Source organism: Echeneis naucrates, chromosome 22, assembly GCF_900963305.1.
Source record: "Echeneis naucrates chromosome 22, fEcheNa1.1, whole genome shotgun sequence".
Classification (NCBI taxonomy): Eukaryota; Metazoa; Chordata; class Actinopteri; order Carangiformes; family Echeneidae; genus Echeneis; species Echeneis naucrates.
Window position 1 is genome coordinate 17,647,212 of NC_042532.1, and position 26,446 is coordinate 17,673,657.

Consider the following 26,446-nt stretch of genomic DNA (forward strand, 5'->3'; position numbering starts at 1 on the left):
GGCGACATTTCTTGGTTTATTCCTCTTTCTTAAAGCAGAGAATTCATTAACAATTCATATTGTATTAACACAAACATTGTTATTATAGTGTTTATGATAATCTGTATGAATAGAGTAACCAAAGAAACAAAGAAAAGACACAACAAAGAATCTCAAAGGGCTCTACACAAGTCATGAAAACGGTTTAAGACACAATTTAACATAAAACATGACAACAGCACGGTGCGAAATGTGTCTGAAAATAAAGTTTAAATTCTTAATATAAAACTTGCAGACCTGTGGACAAGTAAAAAAAAAAACAAAAAAAAAAAAAAACTTCAGGACAATATTATACAGAAAAACGGAGCACTCTGTCACATTTGAGATTAAGAACCGAGTTTTTACATTAAAAGTTGATTCAGCATTTCTGATTCGATTTTTTAAAATATGTGTTAATGCCAGATAACAGCAGTGTGAATAATGAATCAGGGCTGCAGCTAATGACTAATGACTAATGACTAATGGCTAGTGATGTGCTGATTCTGGATTAATTACTTATTATTACTTATTTTTTATTAAAATGAACTGCCAATCATTTTATAGATTAATCAGTATTATGAACAGTTGTGGCAAATTGGGAGGAAGGATTGTTTTTATGACCAATTCTTCCTTTCATCTGCATTATAATCTTGATTAATGTAGTGAAGAATGCCCTTTATAGTTAGTCACACAGAAGCTTGGCTTGTTTTTTCTGTAAAGAGCTAAATATATTCAGTCCATGTATTTCATGTGTGACAAAGAAAAACAGCAACTTTTCACATTTGGGACCTCATGAACAGCAAATATTTAAGATTTTACTTCAAAAATGACCTTATGCTGAGCAGAAATATTAGAATAAGTAACAAAAAATGTGAGAGTAAATGATTTATAACACAAAATCCACAACATAAAACAATAAGTAACAAAAAAGAAAACAGTAAGTTAAAAAAATAAATAAATCAATTTGTACATTTTCCCATTAATGTTCTCATTCTGATTACCAGTAGAAACCATCCTTAGTCTAATTATACCTCCACAGTGCTGAGCCGCAGACAAAACATGGCAGACACAACGATCAGGGTGTTCCAGGGCTTACAGGCTTGTTGCCATGACAACAGAGCAGCCCTTCTCCCCGTCTCTCTCTCTCTCTCTCTCTTTAATGCACACACACACACACACACTGTCACTTGCTCTCTCTCTCTCTCTCTTTTGTACACACACACACACACACACACACACACACACACACACACACACATACAGTATTACAGTGGAATCCGCCTTGCTTTGAGATCCGTGCTCTGCTATTGGAAGCAGAGGGAAATATAGGAAATACAACACGGAGAGTAGGGATACTCCACATTTCCACATCTGTTTTGGATGGTGAGTGTCTGCTGACGGGGTTATTGTTTGTTTACATCCTGTATCCTTTGACATTTGCTTAAAACAAGATCATGCTTATTGGTAAAAATCACAGTTTCTTCTTTATGGCATGCTCTGATGCTGCTGTTGCTGCTGCTGCATGGAAGATGTGCCACATGTTTCTTTTTCTGTAGCAGCTTCTTCTTCTTTTCGTTTTTCTTTTTTTTTTTTTAATAAAGATTAGGGTGGAAGCTGTCATCGTAATGGTAATTCATAGCTGGGTAGCCATGGTGAAGTCAACCCCCCCCCCCCCCCCCCCCTCCTCCTCCCTCTGCTACTGCTGAATGCATTAGTCTAATGAGATGTCTGCAGCCTGTGTGCCGAGCAGCAGCAGCAACAACAGCAGCAGTGTATTAACCAAAAAACGGACGAGGAAAGAGCCACATACGGCGAGACCAAGATGGCTTTCCTTGCATTGTGAGGGATTTAGTTTTACAGTCACCTTTCTGCTCCAGAGATTTAAAACTAAAGGGCTTGGCTCTTGGGCTTTCACAATAGAAGATAGCAGGTAATAGACACCCCCCCTCCACTCCCCCACCCCCCCCACCCCCACCTCCTCAGGTTTATTGGTGTGGTATCAGTGCAGGATGGAGGTGCTGTTTACTCCACAGCTCTTGCATGGCTGCCTTTTGTGTTTGATTACTGTAGTGCTCTGCTAAATTCTGCTCCTCTCACCGCATTGCTCATCTGATTATTCTGCAGTGTATCAGTGTTTGGATGTGGCTGCTGCACACCTTTCCAAACCATTCTGCTTCTACTATGTCTGCTCTAAATTGATGCTAGTGCTGCTGTCTAATATGTAGCTACTGAGGAGGAGGAGGGGGATTGATGTGTAAGTAGGGTGCATGTTTATATGCGTTTCTATGGCCTGAGCTCAGTGCTTGTTTTCCTTTGTCCTCAGCTCCAAATGAGTGTACCTGCAGCAACAGCACAGAAATCAGACGGCAACAACAGTGAAATGCAATCAGCTGCAGTGGCTCCCTCCTTCATCCCCAGCCAGACGGGGAAGATACCGGGCAGGAAGAGAGGGAGACCCCCGCTCCGCAATGTCGCCAAGATGGATTTTCCTAATCGTTACCCGGAATCGCTCCCACCACTCAAAGTGCCAAAGAAGAGGGGGAGAAAGCCGGGCTTCAAGGTCAGATTGAGGAAGGGGGGCAGCGATGAGATGTGGTGTGTGAATGCAGTGTGTTTAAAAATGCATGTGTACATAGAAAGACACAGACACACAGGCTCCATGCCCTTCAGATTTTGTGGAGCCCCGGTGTTTCAGAGAGAGACTTAACATCTGTGAGGCTTTGTTCTGCTGTGCTCGGATATCTTAGAAACATCTTTGTGGCACTGTAAGGCGAAGTTATTATCATTTATATCTATATTTTCTATTCATTCATGAACACACAACTCACTATTTGTAGCATTAAAACTGAAGCTTTATGCAGGTTTCGTATCCCAGCGATACTACCATCCCCCTCACTACAAGATTTAGTATGCATAAATAAATAATATTCCCAAAATAAACGCAGGAATGCAAAAACATTTTCTCTTTCTACAGCTCAAACCTAGGATGGTGATGACGCCGTTGGCTATATCTCCACCCAGCAGCACTCCTGAGCCCGATATGAGCTCCATCCCTCAGGATGCCGCCACCATCCCCCACTCTGCCACGCCCCAGGTGCTCACAGGTAGGACGCAAAACACTCTGAGGCACATGTAAGACGCTTTAAAGGCCTTTAACGTCCAGCCTGGGTTTGTTTAGAGTGACTGGAAGAAATTAAAATCCAGTTTCTGCCCTCATTCGTCTCTTTCACCTGTTCTATATTTATCTCCACCTGTATCGTTTCTGCACTAGTCTGTATATACATCAACAAGCAGGCCAACACAGGCCCCAACCTGGACAGGAAGAAGATCCAGCAGCTCCCCGATCACTTTGGACCCGACAGGCCCTCAGTGGTGCTGCAGCAGGCCGTCCAAGGCTGCATCGACAGCGCCTTCCAGCAGAAAACGGTGTTCACCCTCCTCACACAAGGCTACGGGGGAGAAAAAATATCAGGTGCTGTACAAAGACCCCCCTCAGGTGTTGTTTTCTGTTTGTTTAATACCCTTCAATAAAACTCTTACCACTTTGCCTGAGGTGGTAAGAGTGAGAAAACATTGCCATTAGTAAAAGTTTATTGACCTAATTTGTGAGAAATAGTTAGCAAACTGCTCTGTTGTTTCAAGCGGCCTCCCTGTTTTGCTCTTCCAGCCACATTTGACGGGAAGCAGCACCTCCTCAGCCTCCCCGTGGTGAACAGCATTGACTATGTGCTTCGTTTCCTGAAGAAACTCTGTCGCAGCTTGCACTGTGAAAACCTCTTCAGTGATCAGCCCATTACCCAGCACAGTGGTGGCTCCTATCAGTCAGATGGTACTTAAACGCTCAGTCGAAATAAAAGCTGCTGTGATATATATAAAGCAGTGCCTCCAGCTGATTCTGATGTCGTCTTTAGCTGAAACATCTATGGCAGAGGACTACCACTTAGAGCAGTCAGATGGGAAACGCTACACGTTGGACCCCGGCGACTCCGCTTTTGGCTCCATAAGCTCGTCTTACTCACCAAAGTCGTCCTACGGGTTTCGCTCGTCGCAGCAGTTCTCCAACGGCTCGGCCTCCATGAGCATGTGCAGGCAGTCGTCCACCAGCCCAAACGCGTTCCCCGAGAGCAATAGGACAGGTGAGAAATCACTGGAAAATAAAACCAAGCTTCAGACCTTGTTTATTTACCTTTCCTTCCTTTGTTCTTCCAGGAGGTTACAATACATCTCCAGAGTCCCAGGAGTCCAAAGCTCCGCCCAATAAGGACCCATCCACCTGGTCTGTGGAAGATGTCGTCTGGTTCATCAGGGACGCGGACCCCCAGGCTCTGGGCCCCCATGCTGACGTCTTTAGAAAACATGTAAGTCCACTGACTTTGGTTCAATTTACCAGACTGAACATCCAGTTGAAATCACAACGGTCACATCTGTAGCTCCCTCATCTGACAGCAGCATTTTCTCTTTCTCTCAGGAGATTGATGGAAACGCTTTGTTACTCCTGAAGAGCGACATGATTATGAAGTACCTCGGACTGAAGCTGGGGCCGGCCTTGAAGCTTTGCTACCACATCGACAAACTAAAGCAGACTAAGTTCTGAAAACCCTTGTTGATATATATATATATATATATATATATATATATATCCCCCTGTCCCCAAAGAATGAATCCAAGATTACATTTGAAAAAGGTCAACGTCTGGGGTTTTCAGGTCTCAGATCCCCGGGTATGAGGTAAATCACTTTCTTTGGGTTCCCCTCGAGAAAGTGAAAGTGGGTGTCACTTTTCTGCCACAGACACATACCAATAAATAAGCCATGACGTTTATGACAGAAAGAGGAAGACGCTCTAACTTCTAACTTAATGTGTAAAAATTCAAGACAGCCTCACAAAAGGGTTACCGGTTTGGGATCAGCGGCCGCATTTGGCTGTGTGTTATGAAGACACAAGTAATGAACATTTGCAATTTAACAAAAGGAAAATATGAAACTGCTATTATTAAAAGTGGCGCAGTAGGGCTAATATAAACATTGACTCTGTATTTTATGTGACATCAACAAGACTCTTTGCGTTTAAACTAAAAAGATTATTTGGCTTTTTTCTTTCTTTCTTTCTTTCTTTTTTCTTTTTGAATCTATTTTACATTGACGCTACCTAAACCTGCAATAAAGGATTTTTTTATGTTTTTTTTTGGCCACTTGGGGATTCAGGTTCTGAACACATTGTTAATCTATATGGAGAATTTGTATGCGAACAGTCAGTTACAGCCTAAATGCAGTGTTTTTTAGTCTTTTTGGAAATGCCTGTTTGGTGCTGAGCAGGTGTGCGGTGGGACGTCACGGTGTTTCTGTTGAAAACAGATTCCTACCGTGCTAAATGAAATAAAATGGTTCCGTTGTGGGCTGGAAACCTGCTAACAAGCTCTGACAGGAGGCTGCAGAGTCAGGTGGTGATTCTCCATAAGCATTTGACTCAATTTCAAAAATATAAATATAGAAGTGTTGGGTGGAGAATCTCAAAAGAAAAGTGACCCCTCTCCTTATTTCTGGGGCTCTTCCCTGCTGGGATCCACAGACTTGAGGGCCTCACCTGGATCTTCTCGGTACAGATTTTTTTGAAGATATCCATGATGTCATGTAGTGATTTTATAATTCACGCCATCTCTTTCTCTCTCTCATCCTTAAATTATTCCACTTTTGGATGAAGATTTGGAGCTAATTCCCTTCAGTGTGGAATCGACCATCCTCCATAGACGTTTTAACGTAAATGTAGAGCTGTAAGAAAACATTTTGTCTCACGAACCCTCATACATATCTGACTAGAAATGTATAACGGAAAACACAGAAAACGGTGCATTAAATACGACATTGCCTTTTGATTGAGAGATTTAGAAAATCATTTTGATACTATTTTTTCACATTTCTGTGCAACAAGAAAAAAACAAATAATGTTCTCATTGGATTTTTCATTCCTTTTTATCATGATTTTAATAGTAAAAAACAATATAAGCTAAACAAAACATAACATAGAAAGACAGTAGCTCTCTCGTTAGTATATATACATAAAAATGGGAGCGTTGTGAACGTGATATATTTATGTTTCAATATGCAAGACGGTTACATGACAATTATCTCCATAAGCTTTACATACTCTTTATTTTTATTTTGTATGTTTCTATGTTTTTATCGAGCATCAGTGTTGATACAGAGGTTGTCAAAAGACAAGAAACACGTAAATGTTACACTAAGAAAACGTAAACGGCCATGTAAATGGGTATATAATATAGTATTGCTTTTGTATACCTCTTTCGGTGTACAGTATGCATCCTTTTTTAATCAATTAACCTTTGTAAGTGAATGCTGCTGTAAAGATACTACATGTAAGCCATGCCTAGTGAGATCAAGCTAAGGTGTTCTATTTTGAAAATCACTATGAATAAGAGTTTTAGGGAAAGCTGAGTGGATCGGTACTCTATGCTGGTGCTAAAGGTTATCTATGTATTTAACTGTTTGCTTTTGTGTTTGTGAGACGTAAAGGAAATCTTATGTGTACACTGTACCGTATGTGAGTATTATTAAATTAAGAAATCAAGTAATCAGAGCTGTGTGTCCGCGACAGACTTTATTTATTCAATAACGTGAAGAACTCAGACTGCCACCTGTTTTTATACTTTAGGAGCCTGACTGGATCCACATTTGGATTTGGGTCCTTACAACTGAGAATTATTTTGGCTGGGAGCCTCGTGTGCTTCAAGACATGATTTAACAAAGGTGACCTATATCTGTGGCTCTCAAACTGGTGTCCGGGGACCTTTAAGAGGCTCCTGCAGGCTTCCCAGAAAAATATGGAGCACTTTTTCTTCTTTACAGGAGATTGGTACGCTAAGGGACTGTTACAGGTTCCCTGACCTGTTTCCTCACCAGCACTGAGTCAAATTATTAGATAAAGGTGAAACTAAGGTATCATTTCATGTCATGTTTACAACTAAAGGGGCAAACTTAGATGCTGGACGCCAGTTCATATCTGTAAACTACTGTCTGAATCGAGGTTTGATGTGACACACAAATTTAGTTTGGGAATATGTAGCACTAAACAGGCGTTTAACATGAGGAAGCACATTCATTCAGTTTCCTGTGAACAGGCTATCAATCAGACGGAGCTACAAGAAGACTGCAAACGTAATGTGATGAAATATACCTCAAGTTTTGTAATGAACACTTCATTTGTGCTTTTCAGATGTTAACAAAAACAAACGTATCAATCTAATTGTCCAATTACGCCCAAACCATTTCTCTAAAGACGCGGTATCACTGAGAGCCTCACTCGCCTCTGATTTTATTCAAATATGGACAAGCATATTATCACATTTTCAAACTATTATCATTAAGGTGTGGCCACAGTGCAGGTTGACAGCAGGACCAAGAGGACAGGACGCTTCATTATGCTCAGGTCAGGACCTGAGTTAGTTGGACCGCCATCAGCTGATATCACCAGTTTCTTTTTTCATGCATCGTTACAATAGATTTTTGGGAACCAGATTTTGAGCCATAAATACAGAAGCCAGTTGGCAGCACTTCACACGCACAAAATTCCCAAACTAATTTTTCAACAAACAACCAAAACCATTTGTCTTTAACAGTTTGTTTGTTTGCTTTTGTTGTTTTGTTTTGGTTTTTTTTTTGCCTGATTTCAGTGTGTCAGACAGACTGGATTGGTTTTTATTAAGACAAAAATACACAAACAAATCAAGGATTAAGCAGCATCCCACCAGGCTTTCAATTTCCTGGCAGCAATAAGTAGGTTTGGAAACTAAACATACAACAAATGAGCCTGGAGATTCATTCCTGGCCTCGGGGACACGTCCGAAGAGGACCAGGGAACACAGCAGAAAGCTCTGGGAACAGCTAAAGGGTCAGACCCTGCCTTTGGCATGGAGTCACGAAATCTTATAATACCTCTTAAAGCGTTTTAATGGCCATAGGACTGAAACATTAACCCCCCGTTTCCTAAAATCTTGGCACTTCTCACTAACCTAAATGTTCATTTCCCGAAGATGAAGATGAGGATGACGATGATGATGATGATGATGATGATGATGATGAAATGTCAGGCTGACCATCCTCCTCACGGTGGAGGATCCGGTGGTGGTGGACCCAAACGGAGCAGCAGAGCAGCAGTGAACTTCTGGTCGGGCTGACGCTGATCGCTCCCCGCTGCGCCTCATCTGGAAGCACGTCGGGAAAATCCACAAATTTCATTAACTGCCGCGAGTGTGTGCGTGCGTGCGCGTGTGTGTGTTTATGTGTGTGTATGTGTGTATTTTTTTAAGGAGGCGAGCGCGTGTTGAGAATAATCCCTTTTGGGCAAACGTTTCCATCGGAAGGGGGGGGTTTTCTGTACTTTGCAGGAGCAGGAGCTGATTTATTCCCATAGAGGATCGCCAAATATAGGCTGTGAAAAGGTAAGAAGTGGCGCTCTGCAGATGTGCATGTCGTGCTGGATGTTGTGATGCTGGATGCAGAGAGCTGGGGAAGCGGTTTGTTGCGGATGTGTCACGCATTAGGTTTCATATTTTTGCTCTTGTTTGGGTGAATGGGATCGAGCGGCGGGGCTGGCACGCCGGGCACCGGCGCATCCCTTCAAATGAAGCCGCTGCGTTTAGCCCGAGGCTGGGAAGGCAAAAAGCACAGCCGGTGGGCCATTTCGGTGTATTTGTGCCATAAATTGGCCTGTAAGGCTGCTCTGCCGTTGCACGGTGGCGGTGGTGGGGGTTGGTTATGAAACGTGGACGGCTTGCTCTCGCCCCGCAGGACGGAGGGCTCCGACGGGAGAGACGCGCTCACTGCGTCGTTTCCATCGGAATGCAGCAGCTTGTGTGTCCGCGGTGCGCTCACAGCGGCCCCAGCTCACATGTCAATGCCCCCCGAAAAAAAGCCAGGAATAAAACAGCATCTGCTGGGGCAACAAAACAACAACCACCCCCACCCCTCCCCAAAGCTGCTCGGACCTGTGGGGGCCTGTGCTGGATGTGTGTGTGTCTGAAACACTGCAGTTCCACGGTGCCCTGACATATTTCATTTATTGTGTTACTGATTTTTATTTCATTCCAAAGCGAAAAATACTCCGCCAGTATTTGTGCTTTGCAAAACTGTTTAGCTTTGTCATCTTCCTGCAAAAATAACACTAATAACAGCAACAAGAACAAGAGTAATAATAATAAAAAATAATAATGTTTGTCCTCAAGGTCATTCACTGAAGCCTCGTTTACAGATGAGTTATGACCAGTGATGCTGGTCAGGGCTGGTTATGTGACCAGCAGGGCATGATGGACATTTCAGTCTTCGGTTTGGACTGATTTTAGCTGCAGCAGCAGCACATCAGTGCTGTTTGCTGTGAAGGCCTGGGCCAATGCAGTGCTGCTGCTGCTGCTGCAGAGATGTGGGCCATATGTTGGTGCCAGCTCTCACGATGACCTGTGTTCACATGCAAATAATGTTCTGCTGTCTCATTTGTTACATTTAGCACTGAGAGTTGACGCAACCCTGCCCAGTTCAAGTCAATAATTCATGAATCCTCTGTCAGGCAGCGCCTGAGCGGCCGCCCAAGTTAGAGCTGTCAGTGTGGATAAGATATTAATCTGGGCAGATTAGTCTGTGGATTGCCCACAACTAGCTTAAACACTATGTTATATACGGACCGCTCAGTTATAAGCTATATTCCCCACTGATCCAGATTACAGAGGGCCCTCTGTGTGCAAGTCCCTGAATTTACTGCAGTGGTGCCATTCTTACAACCGAGCACGGACTTTGTTGTCATCATCAAGTTATAGGATAGTGTTCGCAGTGGAAACTTGACAGCAGCGATCGAACATTTGATGAACTGGATCTGCTGTGACAGTGATGATCCAGGTCAGCGCTACCCGGGCCACAGACTGGCACAAACAGGCTGAGAGGGGACAGAAATAGAACAAGAGCACCAGAGAAATATTTCCTTCCCCCCGACTAAACCAGGATAAAATAAAACATTCAGTCTTTCTCAACTAAATCGTGCTCGGAGTGGATTTATATATAGAGAAAAGAAGCAAGTTTTCTGTGCTGTGTTGGGGATTTTCATGCTGCCATCGCTCAAGCATGGATAAATCCATTATTCACGTGTTCTTGCACCACAGGAGCCATGGGAAAGCAGAACAGCAAGCTGACTCCAGAGGTGATGGAGGATCTGGTGAAGAACACAGAGTTTAATGAGCATGAGCTGAAGCAGTGGTACAAAGGCTTCCTGAAAGACTGCCCCAGCGGCAGGCTGAATCTGGAGGAGTTCCAGCAGCTGTATGTCAAGGTTTGTGTGAAGCACGTCCTGTCTTTTCACTAACACTGCTGTCACAGCAGCCCATGGTTGAATTGTTGAAAGTCTCTCTCCCACGTTTGCAGTTCTTCCCTTATGGCGACGCGTCAAAGTTTGCACAACACGCCTTCAGAACCTTTGACAAAAACGGAGATGGGACCATTGATTTCCGAGAGTTCATCTGCGCCCTGTCCATCACATCCCGCGGCAGCTTCGAGCAGAAACTCAACTGGGCCTTCAACATGTACGACCTGGACGGTGACGGCAAAATCACCAGAGTGGAGATGCTGGAGATAATCGAGGTGAGGGATTAGCCAGCCATTAAGCCCCCGCTCATCAGGGGACCGGCTCCCTTTTTGGCTGTTATCAGTCTCCTGCACACCTTCAATGCCTTCAGTGTGGACACCGCTTCATAACGACAAACTGCAGTTGTATTAAATTACACCGAGCTGTTTCTGGAAACAGTAAATATAGTAAATCTGATAGGACTGTGTGACATTGGAGCACGTCTGCACTTCCTGTAGGTTTTAACTATATATATAATCCATACAGTGAACTGCTGAGGTGTTGGATGGTCGAGGTTGCATTTAGTCCAAACTGTTAGCCATATTAAAAATGATTAGGCATTATCTGAAGCAGCTATTTAAACTGTCGTGTTACTGAAAGCTAACTTTCATTACGTTTGCTATTTTGCTTATTTGTCCAGTACTTTACCATCTGCCGTCGTTATTTTTAACCAATTATGTCAACATTTATGTAAAATTTACAATTAGCCCCAGGCTATTTTCTAACCCCAGTGTGGCTGTTGTTTTGTAGTTAATTTAGTTCAGGTAAACTAATTAGTTTAACTTCCTTTAAACACCGTGGTAACACAACAAGTCCAATAACAACAACCACATAGCTCTTCTTCTTTTTTTCCAACTCTTTTATATGACTAGTGGGCGCATTGTCTGAAATCTCGCCTTGTGGGTGACGTTATGGTTATCTTGCTATTGGTCATAAATTGGTTTGTTAAAGGAAAAGACAGTGATTCTGGTTAAACTAAACATTCCCTCACAAATCCATGATCTTTGTTGTCACGGTGACAGTAACATCGTGGTTAAGTTTGTTGAAGAGCCTGTTTGAGAGCACTCTTCCTTGGTGTCATAGTCACGTGTTTAGTTAAATCGCCCGAACCAAATCTCGACCTTTGACCTTTAACGCTCTATAAACTACGTTACCAAACTTTTGGTCCTGTCATCTGAACCATAACCACTAGATGTCGCCTAGCAACACAGCCTAACGACGGGTTGTAATAATCCACTGCACAAACGCTCCACAGGCTCTTATACCCCCACTGGCGTTACAAGCACCGCTGGTTGGTAACCACTGATCCAAACGAAAACACGTGGGCTTCACCGTTACATAATCACCCACAGTCCTCTGCTAATTTCTCCCTGCACCTCACCTGCAGGCCATCTACAAAATGGTGGGCACTGTGATCATGATGAAGATGAACGAGGACGGCTTGACACCAGAGCAGAGGGTGGACAAGATCTTCAGCAAAATGGATAAGAACAACGACGACCAGATCTCGTTGGAGGAGTTCAAAGAGGCGGCGAAGAGCGACCCGTCCATCGTGCTTCTGTTGCAGTGTGACATGCAGAAGTGAGCCCCGTCCCCCACCCGCACCCCCACCTCCACCCCCGCTCGCTTCCTCTCCCCGTCTGTAATCCACACACTCTGGACAGCAGCACATGTTTTAATGTCTCATTAGGTTCTCTGCCATTTCCACAGGAAAAAAACAAAACAAAACAAAACAAAACAAAAAAAAAAACAATGCTTGGACTATTTTTCAATGGACTCGCTTCTTGTGGTTGTATGCATGAGAATGTCAAATGCTGAATAATTTTGAAAATAGCTATAAGACATCTTACATTTCTATTTGAAAACATGCCAATGTGATTTGTGCGAAGTAACCCTACACATTCTCATTCAGCCCTAGCTTGTATATCAGTGGAGCACTGCATTCAGTTATGTTCCTGCAGTATTTAGGATCCCCAGTGTTCACTGCTGCAACTGCTGTACGCTTTACATAATAGTAACAAAACAATAATTCCTATGATAATTGTAACTGTCTCTGCTATCTGGAATTGTTGAGCTCTTGGAGAATAGAGAGGCTCCTGTCCGTTCCAGACGTTTACACGTGACGGAACCAAGAGGAGCAGGTTCTTTGCATGCATATATTATGTGTCAAAAAATATAATCTCTTACCTTTTGCATCTTTAGATGGTTATAAAAGAGAAAACCCTCCAAACTTCATTTAGTATTGTTGCATGGGATATACAGTATGTGACTCATCGGACCATTAGTTCACCTCCAGTAATGATGGAGCATGCTTCCCTCCATTTGGTACACATATATGTGCGACACTTCATTTTGTTTGCAGTTGGCTAATTACCGAGAACGAGCTTTCATGTAAGCATCATTTGGTTATGCTTTTGCTTCAGTGACTTATGGGATGAGCACCAATTATGTTTAAGGAGCATCATCCCCTTTATGATTGTCTTTGTTCTGCTGCCGCTTAATCTGGAGGAGAGGCCAAAATTACCGCTGTCATTGGGCACAGTACTCCGGCATTATTTCCTACAACGATCCGAAATTGGCTTCTTTTTTTCTTTTTTCTTTTTTCTTTTCAGGCTGCTTATATGAGTTAAGACCTCAAAAACTTTACTCTGTACATATCAACATGTTTACAGAAATGAAGAGCACTGCAAAATGAGTACAGTCTTGGCTTTTGGCCCTGTTGCTGGGAGCTCACTCTCTGGGCTGGGGACCTTCTGAGAGGAGCTCCACTTCCAATGCAGCAAAAGAAGGGTGAAAAAAAAAAAGCCTAACATATGTTTACTGGACACACTGCATTCCTAAAACTTTTTTGTAAGGAGAAACTTTTTATTGAACGGTCTCATCGTCTAATTTTTTTCCGCTTGCAGCTAGCATTAAAGATGCAGGACTCCCTCAGAAGAGGTGCTTGATAAAGCTTTTGAAAGAGCGTTTCAATGACAGAGGCGGCAGCTGGTTGACAATGTAGGCTAAAGTTAGGGTGGAGACTCTCTTTCAACAGTTTTGCTTCCCCATTTCTAGGTTATTCAAGCATGGACTGGAGTGTCTGCTTGTAGTCCACCAACAGCAGTGAAAGTTGCAAAGGTTTTCCACTGTTGTGTTGATTGCATAACAGAAACTAACCGTCACATTATTAGTAGCTATATTATTTATACATTTCAGTCCGGTCACCATATGTCAGATTCTTTGTCTAGTAAATGTTTATATCAAATATGAAAAATCATAATACAAGTGACTGTATTCTTTTATACATGTGGCATGTGTTGCACCCAAACTTAATTCTGTAGTGATTAAAATGAATAAACCATCAACAAGCTTTTTCAAAAGACACGGTCTGACAGGAGCGCTTCATGGAAACTAAGAACCAAAGACCAGTCTGGGCTTTTTATTTTAACATTGTGTTGATGTGTATGAATGGATAAATGAAACATGGATGAAAAGGCCCGTGTGCATGAAACTCATGACCCACACAAAAAGTCCTTTGAATGCCTTTATTGGAAAAATGGCAACAGTTTTTTAGGAAGTGGCTGCTAACAGCTGCTGGATGATTAGTTAGAGCTTCACAGTTTTGAATAAAGAAATACTGCTTGGCTTGAAAGATTAAAAATCTTCAGGTAACAGGTTATTGAGGTTTAAAAAAAAAAAAAAAAATCATGTTTAAAACCATCTTAGAGGTGCTGCATTACATACATCACATTATTTAGTATGCAGTTAGTCGATTAAGTTAATTTGCTGCATTATCACAGCAGAAAAATGAAAAAAAAAAAAAAAACTGAAATAACAGTTACAGTTACAAGTGCTGTGAAGTAAAAATAGAGGAAAAGTTAACATCTGAACACTGACTCAGAGAGACTTAGAGAGAAAGTGCAGCAGACAGGATAGAAACATTCCTCATTTTTATGTAACTGTCACTTATTTCAAACGTCTTCCCCCCTCGTTTCACTTCGGCTTCCTTCTGGATCTTGAAGCTGGTGGATTTTAATGAGCTTGCTTTTGGGTAGACTCCTGAAAAATGAGTTTTTATTAGTTATCAAACATTCATGGCACGTCAACACAAAAGACACAATATGAACCTGCACTGGCAGAATATTCAGAGTATATAAGAGATGCAGAGTAGATAGAGTGGGCTTTCTCATGTTCAAAATCTAATCGTCTGATCAAATCACACTGAGTGCATTTTTTTAAGTTGTTAAATCTAAAGAACACACTATAGAGGACAGAAATGGGCAGATTGATTGTTTTTATGTATTGTCTGGACTTATAAATAATATAAATATACAATTTGTATAAGTCCAGATAATTGAGCACTACAACTCTTCAATTCATCAGATGGCATCCTTCAGCCTCAACAAATAAACATATTTAAGACATGTAAAAATACTCATCATTCAAGAATTTGTGTCTGATATGGCAAAAAAAACAAACAAACAAACAAACAAACAAACAAACAAAAAAAACAATTATTTCCTAAATGTAATCAATAAATAATAGGCCAAAAATTATCCTTAACTTCCAGATGCATGATGGCTCCTACTTCTCTGAAAAGTTTATTCTCAGTGAATCCAGACTAGCTGTGATGAGACAAAATCCTACTTTGACTATCAGTCTGAAGTTAGTTTTAAAGAGAGCTAAGGTGAAACTTCAGCAAGTAATCACCCAAGTTAAATATTAACTTTTTAATCTTAAAAGTTACGTCATTTCCCATGAAGAGACAAACACTTAGCAGAATGTCACCTGGTGGTCAGAGGAGTGATGAAAATGAATTGTCGGAGGTGCTGCCGCTCCGACAGCTCCAGGAGGAGATCCAAAGAAATTCTCCGATTGTGCATATCCTGCCAAGAGAGATGAAGGGGACTTGTTAATCAGAGTGAGTCACAGCCAAACTTTCTTGGCTTTATCCAAATGTGTCAGATCTCCTCTGTGTTCCTGACATCCTTCTTTGTTCACTCACCATGTAGACGTCGAACTCATCGAGGCACCTGAAGGGGGATTCGGTGATTTCCCACAGAGAGAGCATGAAGCAAATGGTGGAGAAGGAGCGTTCACCGCCCGACAGTGACCTCATGTCACTCACATCATCGTCCTCTCTGCCCGGAGGCTTCACCTTTTACACGAACAGGTTGGAATTTGTGATTTATTAATTTTTTTTGTTCATTTTAAGTGGCAGGTTCCAATTTTTTGGGACATATTTATGAGTCAGAAAATTAGGGAGAAGAGGGGTGACGTGCTGATGAACCAAGAATGTGGTCTCCATCTTAAACCCCTGGATCTCCAGGACGCTGTGATTCGCTTTAAGATGACATTTAAGTTCCAAATGCTTCTCACCATTTCCACAATTAGCAGGTTCTTTCGGTAAGACGCGATAAAGTAAGATTTTATTTCCATGATCAAACACAAAGAAAATCATGCTGCCTCATAATTACCATAAGACAAACAAAAGCACAAACTACTGTGTCTCTGGTTTTGATAAAACAGTAAGAGATGAATTGACATACCGAGATTGAGAGCGTCTCATTGCTGTGATCAAAAATCATGGAGCCACAGCAGTTCATCTTTATCAGAAAGTTGTTGAAATATAATTTACACCTGACAGAGAGAGACCTGCAGCAAGAAGAACACATCGTTAGTCAGGAGCAGGACCTCTGCCAGACACCGGTGTCCAAACGAAGCAGGCTGTTATTTACCGACGCATTATTTTGTATCTGTTCTGCCTGTCTGAAATGATGTCATCAAGACGATCGATGAACCTCCGCAGGTCTCTCACTTGGTTGATTTTCTCTCTGTAGAGAGCCAGAGCCTCAGCGTACTCCCTAATGAGGGCAGACGGAAGAAATTGGCATAGCTTAATAATTTTTCTGACTCCAGTCTTCAGTGTGCACATGCAAAATGAGGGCAGCGGATGATGTAGTGATGGCCGATGGGCACACTGGATTAAGGTATGCAAGAGGAAAAGCTGTCGGCAGAATACATTTCATTGGATAAGTTGAACCTCAGTGGGCAACTTTTGTCTGACAAGGTAACTAAAACTGAAACCCACTGACAACCAACCTGAAAACCTCCAGAATACAGAGCACAGAGCTGGAAGAGTCTTCTATTTTACAGGTCAACTGATTCCTCTAAATGCTGAATATAATATAATGCATAATTCAGTCAGTAATAATGCATCATATTTCATAAGCTCTTCATGAATTTTGAATAGGTAAAGTAATTTCTGAGCACAATGCAAACAAGCTAAAACCAATGCAGTGCAATACACAACAAATCCCTCATGAAAGTTGGAGGTGCTCATTCAGTCGCCCCCTCTGTAAATATATACAGTACCAGGAAAACCTTTGGACACACATTCTTATTCAAATGAATATACTTTCTGAAATGTTTCAGAGTAGAGGTGCTAAGAAGCATAACATTTGTATAAGTGCTTTAAATTTGCATTGAAGTGCAGCACTTGAGGACATTTACTTAGCTGCATTTCACCACTAATTTACATGTATTTTACAAATGTGGTGCTACTGTTGAGTTGTTAGTTCTGCAAACTGATTATGGAAAACCAGAGGCACTGAGAGTTAAACATTCAAATTAGAGCAGCTCAGTCTCTGGGAAACATTTTGCATCAACTCCAGCTGAAATCAGTGTGTGTAAAGTGACACACACTCCCCTGATGTATTTGTTTCTCACCTGACCACCTGCTCGTGCTCTCCATGGCTGCTCTCGTACATCCTCATCGTCTTCTTCAGTCGAGTGATTTCTAGGTCGATGCTCTTGGTGCTGACAGTCACCTGCTGCCGCTCAGGACTGATCTTTGAGGCTTTGGCCACATATTCCTGTTAGCGTATGCAATGTCTAATGAGTCTGGGGTTTTATCCGTGAAAACAACAACACTTTGGAGCCAGTATATTGTCTGCTTGGTTGAATTGAACTAACTGCTCGGGGACCTGAATAATTGAATTAATATAAATCCACTGCCTAAAAAAAAGGCTCTAATATAGGTCAGGTACGGCTAACAGCTCAGTGAAAGCTGGAGAATTCTCCTTACCTGTAACTCCTCTTCTCTCTGGACAAGATCAGCTTTCATAGCTTGGATGGTGTCCTCATGAGACCCCAGTTTGCTCTCTAAAATCTTAAGGTTTTGTTCGTGCTTTGCACACTCTGCCTCCAGTTTCAGCTGTTCATCCTGTGGTGGTCATCAAACCAGAAAATTCATTTTCACTATCACCAGCTGTAGTGGTTTAAAAACTAGCAAGAAATAAGACTACAGTCTTAACACAAAAAAAAAGAAGTTAAAACCCTTTAAATTGAAATGATTTGCAGAGCAAAAATATTTTGAGCAGGGTTGAACAAAATGTGGCAGCAAAGTGATATCAGTGATCTTTTCTTAGTCTTTAAGATTGTGAAACAACAACGTGTGATTGCACCTTCAACGGCTCCATTTCCACAGAAAGCTGATCAATTCGTTCTCTAACTGATGAGTACTTGCAGCCGATATCTTCCACCATGTTCTGGTAATTGTCAAGCTCTTTCTTTGCGTCTTGAACAGTTTGTTTTTCTGCCTCGATTTTCTCTTGGTTCTCACGAGCAACTTCCTCCTGCAAGAGGTCATTCGAGACGTTAGACTTCAATTATCCTTTAGATCAAGACTGAAGGGGTTGAGATTAAATATAAATTATCACCAAGGAGCTGATGTCATCGATTTGCTCCTCCCCAGCAGACTCCAGCTCAGTTACTGTTGCTTTGACTTGATTAACTGAAGCCTGCATTAAGAAGACGAAACACTGTGAAATTATTTGTCAGCATCACCATAATCAATGTTTACAGTCACGTAGACCACAGAAGAAAAGGGGGGAGAGAGGAGAGATCAAACAACAGTGAAATGTAAAGCAGGATGTATGTGCACCCCCCGGTGAGGTTAAAGTTCACTGACCAGAGTCTTCTTCAGGGTCACGATGGAACTGTTCAGCTCATTCTGCATTCTGGCAATGTCCTCAGTCACAGAGATCACTTGGAGCTTGAACCTGGAAAGCTGAGCCTGCTGATTCTCCAGGTCTGTCTCCAACATACTGTCACAGGCAGCATCGACGGACAGTCACGAATTTAACAGCCACAGCATGTGCTCTTTTCATATATTGCTTAGTGGTCATTGGTCACTGGTCATTCCTTCTAAATGCCGTTTATTGCCGATCTGTGGCTGTAAAAAATACCTCAGTTACCTAATTTCACTTTCAAGATCCCCTCCCAGATATTTGGCGATGCTCAGGTCGGAGGTGTAGTAACGGTTTGGATGCACCTGGTCTCCCTCTACAGTGAAGGCCTCACGGCAGTTTTTAGGCGGCCGGCGTTGCTGCATGACCCTCCTTGCTTTATCTTTCTCCTGTGATCAAATGAACGTTAGATGGCGATAACCATAAAATAGAAATTCAACTACCGTATTGCTACCAGAAAAATCGTACATACATTATTCAGTAGAAACGTCTGTTTGAGAGATACTGACTTTGATTATTAGAACTGACTCGATCCCTCTCATATCAATGAGGCAGTTAATGATGATGGGGCTTGTTGCTGTGATTATGTCCAGCACCGATGGGTACTCTGGATGAGATGCTTTCCTTAAAAAAAAAAAAAAAAAAAAAAAAAATCATTTTTAAAGCAAAAATGGCAAAAAAAAAATAAAAAAATAAAAGTTAACACATGGAGAAAAGCTGCTGCTGCTAACCGTCCATGTATGTTATAAACTTTTTCAAAGAAAGGGCTGACGATGATCTGCGGCCTGTTCCCTTTTGGATAATAACGAGCCATGAGCCTCTGAAGAACCGCCTCATCCTTGTAGTTGTCACAGCAGAAAGCCTTCATGAAGCTACGCAGGCAGCACTCCACAGCCACAGCTAAGGTGGGATCCTTCAGGCTGATACATGCACCTGAAAGTAAACAGATTGTACAATCGAACTGAAGTTCATCACAAATGGGTTAATGACATGAAAGCTTGAACACATTGAGTAAAGTTTTGTTTACCCTGGCATAAAGCATGCCACCTGCCAGTGCCTCTAAAGCTCATTAACAAGTTATATCTTATTTGTTAACTCCGTGCAAGTATTTAACACTTTGCTACATAATTTATTTTTAAAATGGAGAGAGAGCAAGCCAAGTAAACAAAACACAAACGTGAAGGTCACCTATTGGGCCGAGGGGTTTCTTGAGAAAGTGTCCTGCGGCGTAAGCTTCAGAGATGGAATCCAGCAGTTCAGGTACATGGTCTCCAAACCGCCTCAGCTTGTTGGATCGACTGGCAAGGAGCTGATCTTTCCTTTTCAGTTTGAACTCGTATGAAACCTGGACATTTCTTTCTTCCAGGCTGATGAATACAAACACAGTCTGGTCATGAAATTTCACAGATGTTATCAATATTACTCTCAGACTAAACTTCCTTGACAGAGTGTTTGTGCAAAAGCAAATCTAATTTTCTTGAACCTCAGTTTGTCCCTCTCCTCCTTCCCTTTCAAAAGCGCCTGATGTTTGGCCTTGATCTCCTGATTCAGGTGTGTGTACTTGTTCTCCAGCTCTGCAAGCTGCACTTTCACATTGGATAAGATTTTCCGTCGTTTTGCATACTCTGTCTCTCCATCACTGCTCAGGCTTGGACTAAAAAGCAGCAAAAAATATATAGTTTCATGAAATGCATCTTTGTGAAGGTGTTTTTAAAAACATTTCTCTTCCCCTACCTTGCTGTTGCCTTCTTTAGCTTCTCATGAATAAGGTTTTGCTCCTGCTCTGACTGCTTGACTTTGTTTAAAGCCCGTAAATAAACAAGCTGTGGGGAAAAGATGATGATCACTTTAAATGTTATATACTTGATATATTTGCAATTAAAAAAAAATCCGACACTGTTGTAACATTTCCTGGTCTGTACCTCTTTTTCCTTGTAAGTTTTGCTCATGGTTTTCATTTGCTCCTTCAACTTCAGGCTCTCCTCTGATTGAGAGTCCCGCTCCGCTATCAGACTGTCAGTTCTGCTTTTGATGCACTGGAGCTTCTTCTCCACTTGTATGACATTAGTCTTTGCGAGAGAAGTCAAAACAGGAACAACATCTTTAGAGACACTGTCCAAATCCAATAACTGTGACAACATGAAAATGCAGCATGTGATGTCAGGCAGGTCAGTTTATACAGTGATGAAGCTTTGAAGAGCTCCAAAATGTATAAATAGACCTGTGTATATTTAACAGAAGAGGCCCACTTATGAGTCACCTGACAGAGCTGAAGGTTTTCATGGTGTTTGTAATCATTCTCTTCCTTTTCAATGTCCTCCTTTAACTGCTGAACCAATTGCTCCTTGTCTCTGACCTGAAAGTAATGACGTTTTTAACAAATTATGTTAATCATGTTCAAGTGCAGCAAATTTTTTTAAACACTGAGTCCAATGCAAACGCTGGGTAATGTGTTGTTTTATTTTGTTTTTCTTTTCAGAGCTTCTAATCCTCTAAGTCTTTTGACATTAAGTGAAATGATGAGACGACGTTGGAGCGCTTACATAAATTCCTTGGTTTATTTTCTTATTCTTACCAAACACCATGCCATTGCTTTCTTCAGATTCACCAAAGCTTCCTTCATCTCACTGCCTGATGACAAATTTTCATATCTCGCTTTTCTTTGTAAAAACTCTTGCTTTAGATCCTTGAGCAACTGTGGACACAGTTACATTTCTCTCAGTAAAATAACAGACAAATTTCAAGTAAACTTTATCTAAGACTTTCAAAAACAGGGCTCTCAGAAGGGGATGTGAAGAAGACAGGACAGAGGGCGCTAGATGAGACAGAAAACGAGCTGAGTTACAGTAAGTGCACAACAAATAAGGGCAAGGCAATAAAAAAAGCAAATGGGTTTTGTGACACTTGAATTAAATACACAAACTTATATGAAGTACCTAAAAACCAAGTATCATAGAATGAGCAAATAGTTCCTCTATAGGTTGGCAACGGGCTCTTTAAATGACTGCACTGAACCTGATGTGATGAATCAGAAGTAAGAGGTTTTTTGTGTTGAGTACAGTACCTCCTCTTGTCTCTCAACCTGCCGTCGAGTGACCATTTTAGTGTGCTTGATATGCATGTAATCCCTCTTCATTTGTTCCAACAGAGTTGCTTTCATAAAGAACTAAAAAAAAAAAAGACAAACCAAAAGCATTTATGTCATCGTAATCCAAAAAAAATTGATGGCAGCACAAATATTTTTCAGAGAGAGAAAAAAAACCCGAAGAGGCAAAGCTGATAATGAAAATTGTGCTGCTGTACCTTGTATTTGTCTGATTCACTTTTTGAATGCAGGAACTGTTTACTCATTTCTTGGTTGAGAATGGACACGGGGTTATCCAACTGGGATAAACACAAACATACAACTTAGGCTTTAGGGTTAGTTTATGTTACTAGGTTTATGACTTTGTAGTCATAAAATGAAGTAGATTAATTTTGCCAGAGTAAAAAAAATTAAAAACTAACTAACTGCAGAAGAACAGCTAACTTCATCTCTCCATCTTGACAGTCAGTACCTGAATATTGAAGTGATCCAAAATGGCAGTCAATTCCTCCTTCTTGTTTGAAATAAGTTGTCCTAAAAGACATGACGAGAAGCTATGTGTTCAGAAACTCTGCTGTTCTGAAGATAATATAAAATGCATAACAATCATGACTACTACTAAAATAAGCCAGAAACTATTTGGATTGTTAATTAACATTTTTTCAAGCAGCCAAATGTTGCCAAACAGTAAAGTGAATCTGACAATACAATAAATGAGTTTACAGGCATTTTCACTGCTTTCTGGAATTGTATAGATAAAAGACTAAATGGATTAAATGGATTAATCAAGAAAAGAACTGGCAATAACTTTGCCACTGATTGAAATGGAATATTTACAGCAATAGTGAGTTACAGTCCTGCACATTACTCCTTAAAAAAAAAAAAAAAAAAGGAGTACAGCAGAATGAAGTATGATCACTTCTGATAAAGTGATGGTCTGTTTAATAGAGAGCTCAGCTTGAAAACGTATTAACCAGAAAACTGTGAACCAGATTCAGATGAAGATTTACGTAAGCTCCATCAGTAACTGGTATTCTGGAAGTTTCAGTTCTTTATATTTCTATTTATTTATAAAATAACTTAGTGACATTTACAACTTATGAAAAACACGACTGCAGATGTGAACGTAAATACAAGACACCGATGGCACAAAACAGCGAAACAGCGAAACGCATCGAAAACACATGCATGCAGGTTTATGAGGGGAAATTCCTGACTGAAAGTAAAGATTGTATACAGAGCTGGGACAGGACAGTCAAACTAAAATACTTTGTTTTTGCTCAAACGTATGTCTGGAATTTTTGAAATGCAAACAGGTTTTAACAAAACTGGTACAGAGTCAGCCTGACATGAAGAGAATCTGTCAGTCAGAAAAGTCACCTGATTTGCTCTTCAGCCTGCAGGTCCGATATCCGTCACTTGAGATGCGATGCTCGATGGAGATACAGTCGCCGTAGACATCCTTTTTATAGGCATCTGGTCCTCTGTTCCTCAATTTCACTGTTATACTTGCAGTGCTGAGGAGCAGGGTAAACTGTTCTAGTACCAGTTTCCTCGTACAGCATTTCAAACAACACAATTAAAGGACATTGAGGGACGTTCCCGGCTGAATTTAACAAACTTTGCTCCTTACTTTTCACCACTCTTTACAAAATCCTTTAATGATGCTGCTCTGCTGGTGACAGTGGCCTTTCCACCGAGGCCTACGATCAGAGCTGTCAGGATGGCACTTTTTCCACCTGAAAATTTAATGTTAAACAACAGTATGTTACAGACAGGCACTGGTCCACAGGACTAAATGCTGTAGTCGAAAAATACAAATGCATCAGAAGGGCTATCTTTGAACAAACAAATCTTTAGGCATGACATGAAGAAGAAATGAACAGATACGTTTATGCAGAAGCAATTTTAAATATTTACTGTCTAACAAAATATATGGTATTATGTAGTATATACTGTATTGGGTAACCCAGTTATTTACTTACTTCCATTGTTGCCGACAATGAAGTTTACATTGGGGCCAAAGTGGAATGGACTGAGGAAGTGGTGACACATGAAATTCCTCAGAGTGATGCTTTCAATGAGGCCAATATCTCCCTAAAATAGATACAGAAGCGATTGCACAAAATGAAACAAGCTGCAGAGCAGTAAAGATGAATAAGTGTTTTCCAGGGAATTAACTGACGGTGACAGAGTGAGGGAAGCTGCTGGAGGAAGGCTGATGGCTCGCATCATCTGGTAGATCTTTGGCGCACACAGCTGTCATTCGGCAGCACTTGGCAGCTGTCACGTCGGCGATCACTTTGCCTTTTCTTTTACTCATTTTGAAACAAGTCACTGTAAGTAGAATACACAGGAAGAAACAGATGACTCATATATTAACTGCAGGACAAGTCATCTTCCTCCGTGTCTAAATTCAACTCAGGTTCGAATTTTTACAGACATAGTTTTTTTCTATTGCCAAAAACAACGTGCAACTTTTAATTATGCCAAATTAGGTGAAGTGAGCTTTTGATGACAAAATCTCTGTGCGCCTAAACAAAATCAAGCTCCTTTTTTTTTTTATTTCCTTTTGCACACGACCGACACACAAGACTGAGCAGCCTGCTCTCTTGACAAAGGTGATGCCAGACCTTCTCTTTAAATTTGTGAATGTCTATAAACAATTGCTTTGACCAACGCTGTTTTTTCAAAGAGTGAGCATGTGAGGAAAAAAAAAAAAAAAAGTTGTGAGCCTTTTGTCTACTAGCCAGGAAGCAATAGCTTGAAGCTAAAGCTCAGCAACAACAAATGTAATCAAAGACTGCACACTGGATCCAATGTTTCTGCATTTCCATTTGCACGCACAAATAAATGCAACTAAGAACCGAATAAAATAAATCTTACATGCACATAAAATGCACATACAGCTCCAAATGACTGCAGGCAAGGCAGTTGTGGATAATACAGCTGTTATTCAACGTCAAATGCTGTTTTGTAGTTTGTTGTTTTAACATCAGCCTTATTGGCATGTAGGAGACGCTGGGAGCAACAAAGCAAGGTTTTAAAGACCACGTCCCAAACACAGCTCTTCGACTTACAGCCAATGGAAAATGAGTGACAGCTAAACCGCTCGAAACTTCTGAACTTTCTTTTTTGAACCGTAAACCAGTAAGAGTGTCCCGGAGCTCGCCTACCACGGTCCGTCTGTTTGTGTGTGCAGCCTGCAGGACCGACATGATCCGGAGGGACTCTGGCTCACAGTCACTTCCTGGTGCCGTCAAGCGAGGCAGCTGTGGGTGTGAACGCGGAACAGAGCGCGAGCCGCAGCGTGATTGGCTCCACCCCCTACCCCCGCCGCCCCGCCACGCCACGCCACCTGTCGGACATCACACCCTCTTTCTGACCGTTCGTTTCTTCCCTTCAGACACGACACGACGGACACCCCAGCTGCCTGCTGCCCCCCCCCCCCGGCACACAAAGTGTCACCTTCTGTCGGTGTCGGTTCGGCAGAGCCACAATCGGGCCGCGCGCCACAGATTGTCTTTAAATAGCCGCGCGAGTCCCCGCCCACCCCGCTTCAATTAAGTCCAGAGAGGGCGAAGAGATGAGACGGTCCATCTTTAGGAAACACGGTGAGGAAAGAAAGAAAGAGAGAAACCACCTGTGCACTTTCATAAGGACATGTCCTTTAACCGACCTGGGCACAAGAACTCAGTGTCAAAACTATCAGAATATAAAATAAAAATACATGTAACTGTTGTGTAGACCAGGTGAGCCCCATTACAAAATGTCCAAGGAGGATTTATTTGCAGCAGTTACATGGGATATTTTTCTTTTACCTAATGGGATTAACGCCTGCACTCCTGTCTGAACAATGGATTGGATTTTGACGTCTGATGTTAAAATTCTGGTTCATACGAGAATCAGGACTATCTCACGATGTTTAAATAAAAACTAAAGCCGGTGACCCAGCTCCATTGCAAGTCTTAACAGCTCTGCAGCATGGTTGATCTTAAAGACAAGCTATCAGTCCATCAATGTTGGTGAAGTCTACTTACCAGCTCCTCTTATCAGAATCACATTTCCTGTTTGACATGTTTATGATTCATTGGGTATGTCCTCCTAGCTTGTACTGAGGCACCAGCAGGGACTCTGAGGTTTCTTTGTACAGTTAGCTCCAAAAGCAGAATGGTCTCTTCTTATTAATGAGTGGATTTAGGTATAAAGAGGCCATATGGTTGGTGCCTCGAGACATCTTGTTAAAAGTGGGAGTGAAAATGAAGTAATTTCTTTTACCGCTTTCTATCATCACTACTTATGATTTTCAGGACTCAACATTTTTGACAAAGTTAAGTGCTTTTTGAAAACCTGCCAGGTGTTGTAACTACACACTGAATCCTCACAATCTGAGGATGCATTTCTTGCATGTCCTAACTAAGGCCAAGATGGCACAGATGAAGATTCACAGACAAGAAAATAAAATTTAATTTCATTAACAAATAGAGATTTTTAGTTTTTCTTATATGAAATGACAGATCTATGTAACTTGTTTTGGAAGTAGAGCCCGAACAGAAAAACCTTAAAAATAATTTTGCCATGTTTTGGTCTGTAGAATAGTTACCTCAGCGAGCGTTGCCTTGTTGCTGCTATTCTGTTTCCAAATTAACCGACGTATGCTATTTTCAGACAAACACTGTCCTGTCAGAAAGATGTGAAATTGATTTTCAGAATAATACAGCATTTACTTTGCATTTCAAAGGCAACCAAGCATAATGCCAACACCACTGGGATGACAGTATATTAGGCCAGAGCTAGTGACATCATATGGCAGCCATTGTGACATTAAGCAGTTAGCGAGTGGACAGGCCTAGAAATTCTTAATATCAATTTTTAATCCTTTTAGGAGCTTTATAACAATTCAAATTAGCCCTTTCCCTCAACATTAATC

At 41.4% G+C, this 26,446-nt stretch overlaps 3 protein-coding genes across 8 annotated transcripts; 2 read left to right on the top strand and 1 right to left on the bottom strand.

The window, feature by feature from the left end:
* The first annotated feature begins 1,297 nt into the window (after positions 1-1,297).
* Positions 1,298-6,595, top strand: LOC115035396 (sex comb on midleg-like protein 4). 3 transcript variants are annotated; one of them, XM_029493174.1, is made up of 8 exons: positions 1,298-1,401; positions 2,342-2,578; positions 2,993-3,122; positions 3,290-3,514; positions 3,686-3,847; positions 3,930-4,154; positions 4,228-4,376; positions 4,487-6,595. In XM_029493174.1, exons 1-8 carry the CDS (start codon positions 1,399-1,401, stop codon positions 4,610-4,612), a joined length of 1,257 nt encoding a protein of 418 aa, XP_029349034.1. In that variant the 5' UTR covers positions 1,298-1,398; the 3' UTR covers positions 4,613-6,595. The 3 variants fall into 3 exon arrangements, with proteins under 3 accessions (XP_029349034.1, XP_029349033.1, XP_029349035.1); XM_029493173.1 differs by lacking the exon at positions 1,298-1,401 and adding an exon at positions 2,022-2,033; XM_029493175.1 differs by lacking the exon at positions 1,298-1,401 and adding an exon at positions 2,022-2,033 and having other exon boundaries at positions 3,290-3,490.
* Positions 6,596-8,156: 1,561 nt separating this feature from the next.
* On the top strand, positions 8,157-13,755 carry vsnl1b (visinin-like 1b). Its single transcript, XM_029493194.1, has 4 exons — positions 8,157-8,473; positions 10,181-10,347; positions 10,440-10,655; positions 11,807-13,755. Exons 2-4 carry the CDS (start codon positions 10,186-10,188, stop codon positions 12,002-12,004), a joined length of 576 nt encoding a protein of 191 aa, XP_029349054.1. The 5' UTR covers positions 8,157-8,473; positions 10,181-10,185; the 3' UTR covers positions 12,005-13,755.
* Positions 13,756-13,940: 185 nt separating this feature from the next.
* On the bottom strand, positions 13,941-24,789 carry smc6 (structural maintenance of chromosomes 6). 4 transcript variants are annotated; one of them, XM_029493144.1, is made up of 27 exons: positions 24,693-24,789; positions 23,702-23,853; positions 23,502-23,613; positions 23,150-23,255; positions 22,897-23,033; positions 21,989-22,050; positions 21,735-21,815; positions 21,496-21,597; positions 21,007-21,126; positions 20,692-20,787; positions 20,354-20,500; positions 20,166-20,254; positions 19,915-20,085; positions 19,620-19,798; positions 19,163-19,364; positions 18,941-19,055; positions 18,660-18,820; positions 18,374-18,509; positions 18,123-18,203; positions 17,868-18,038; positions 17,489-17,626; positions 17,131-17,276; positions 16,140-16,265; positions 15,951-16,056; positions 15,407-15,559; positions 15,190-15,287; positions 13,941-14,460 (listed from the first exon to the last, which is right to left on the bottom strand). In XM_029493144.1, exons 2-27 carry the CDS (start codon positions 23,837-23,839, stop codon positions 14,373-14,375), a joined length of 3,261 nt encoding a protein of 1,086 aa, XP_029349004.1. In that variant the 5' UTR covers positions 23,840-23,853; positions 24,693-24,789; the 3' UTR covers positions 13,941-14,372. The 4 variants fall into 4 exon arrangements, with proteins under 4 accessions (XP_029349004.1, XP_029349003.1, XP_029349002.1 ...); XM_029493143.1 differs by having other exon boundaries at positions 24,597-24,744; XM_029493142.1 differs by lacking the exon at positions 24,693-24,789 and adding an exon at positions 24,403-24,489.
* Between the last annotated feature and the right edge of the window lie 1,657 nt (positions 24,790-26,446).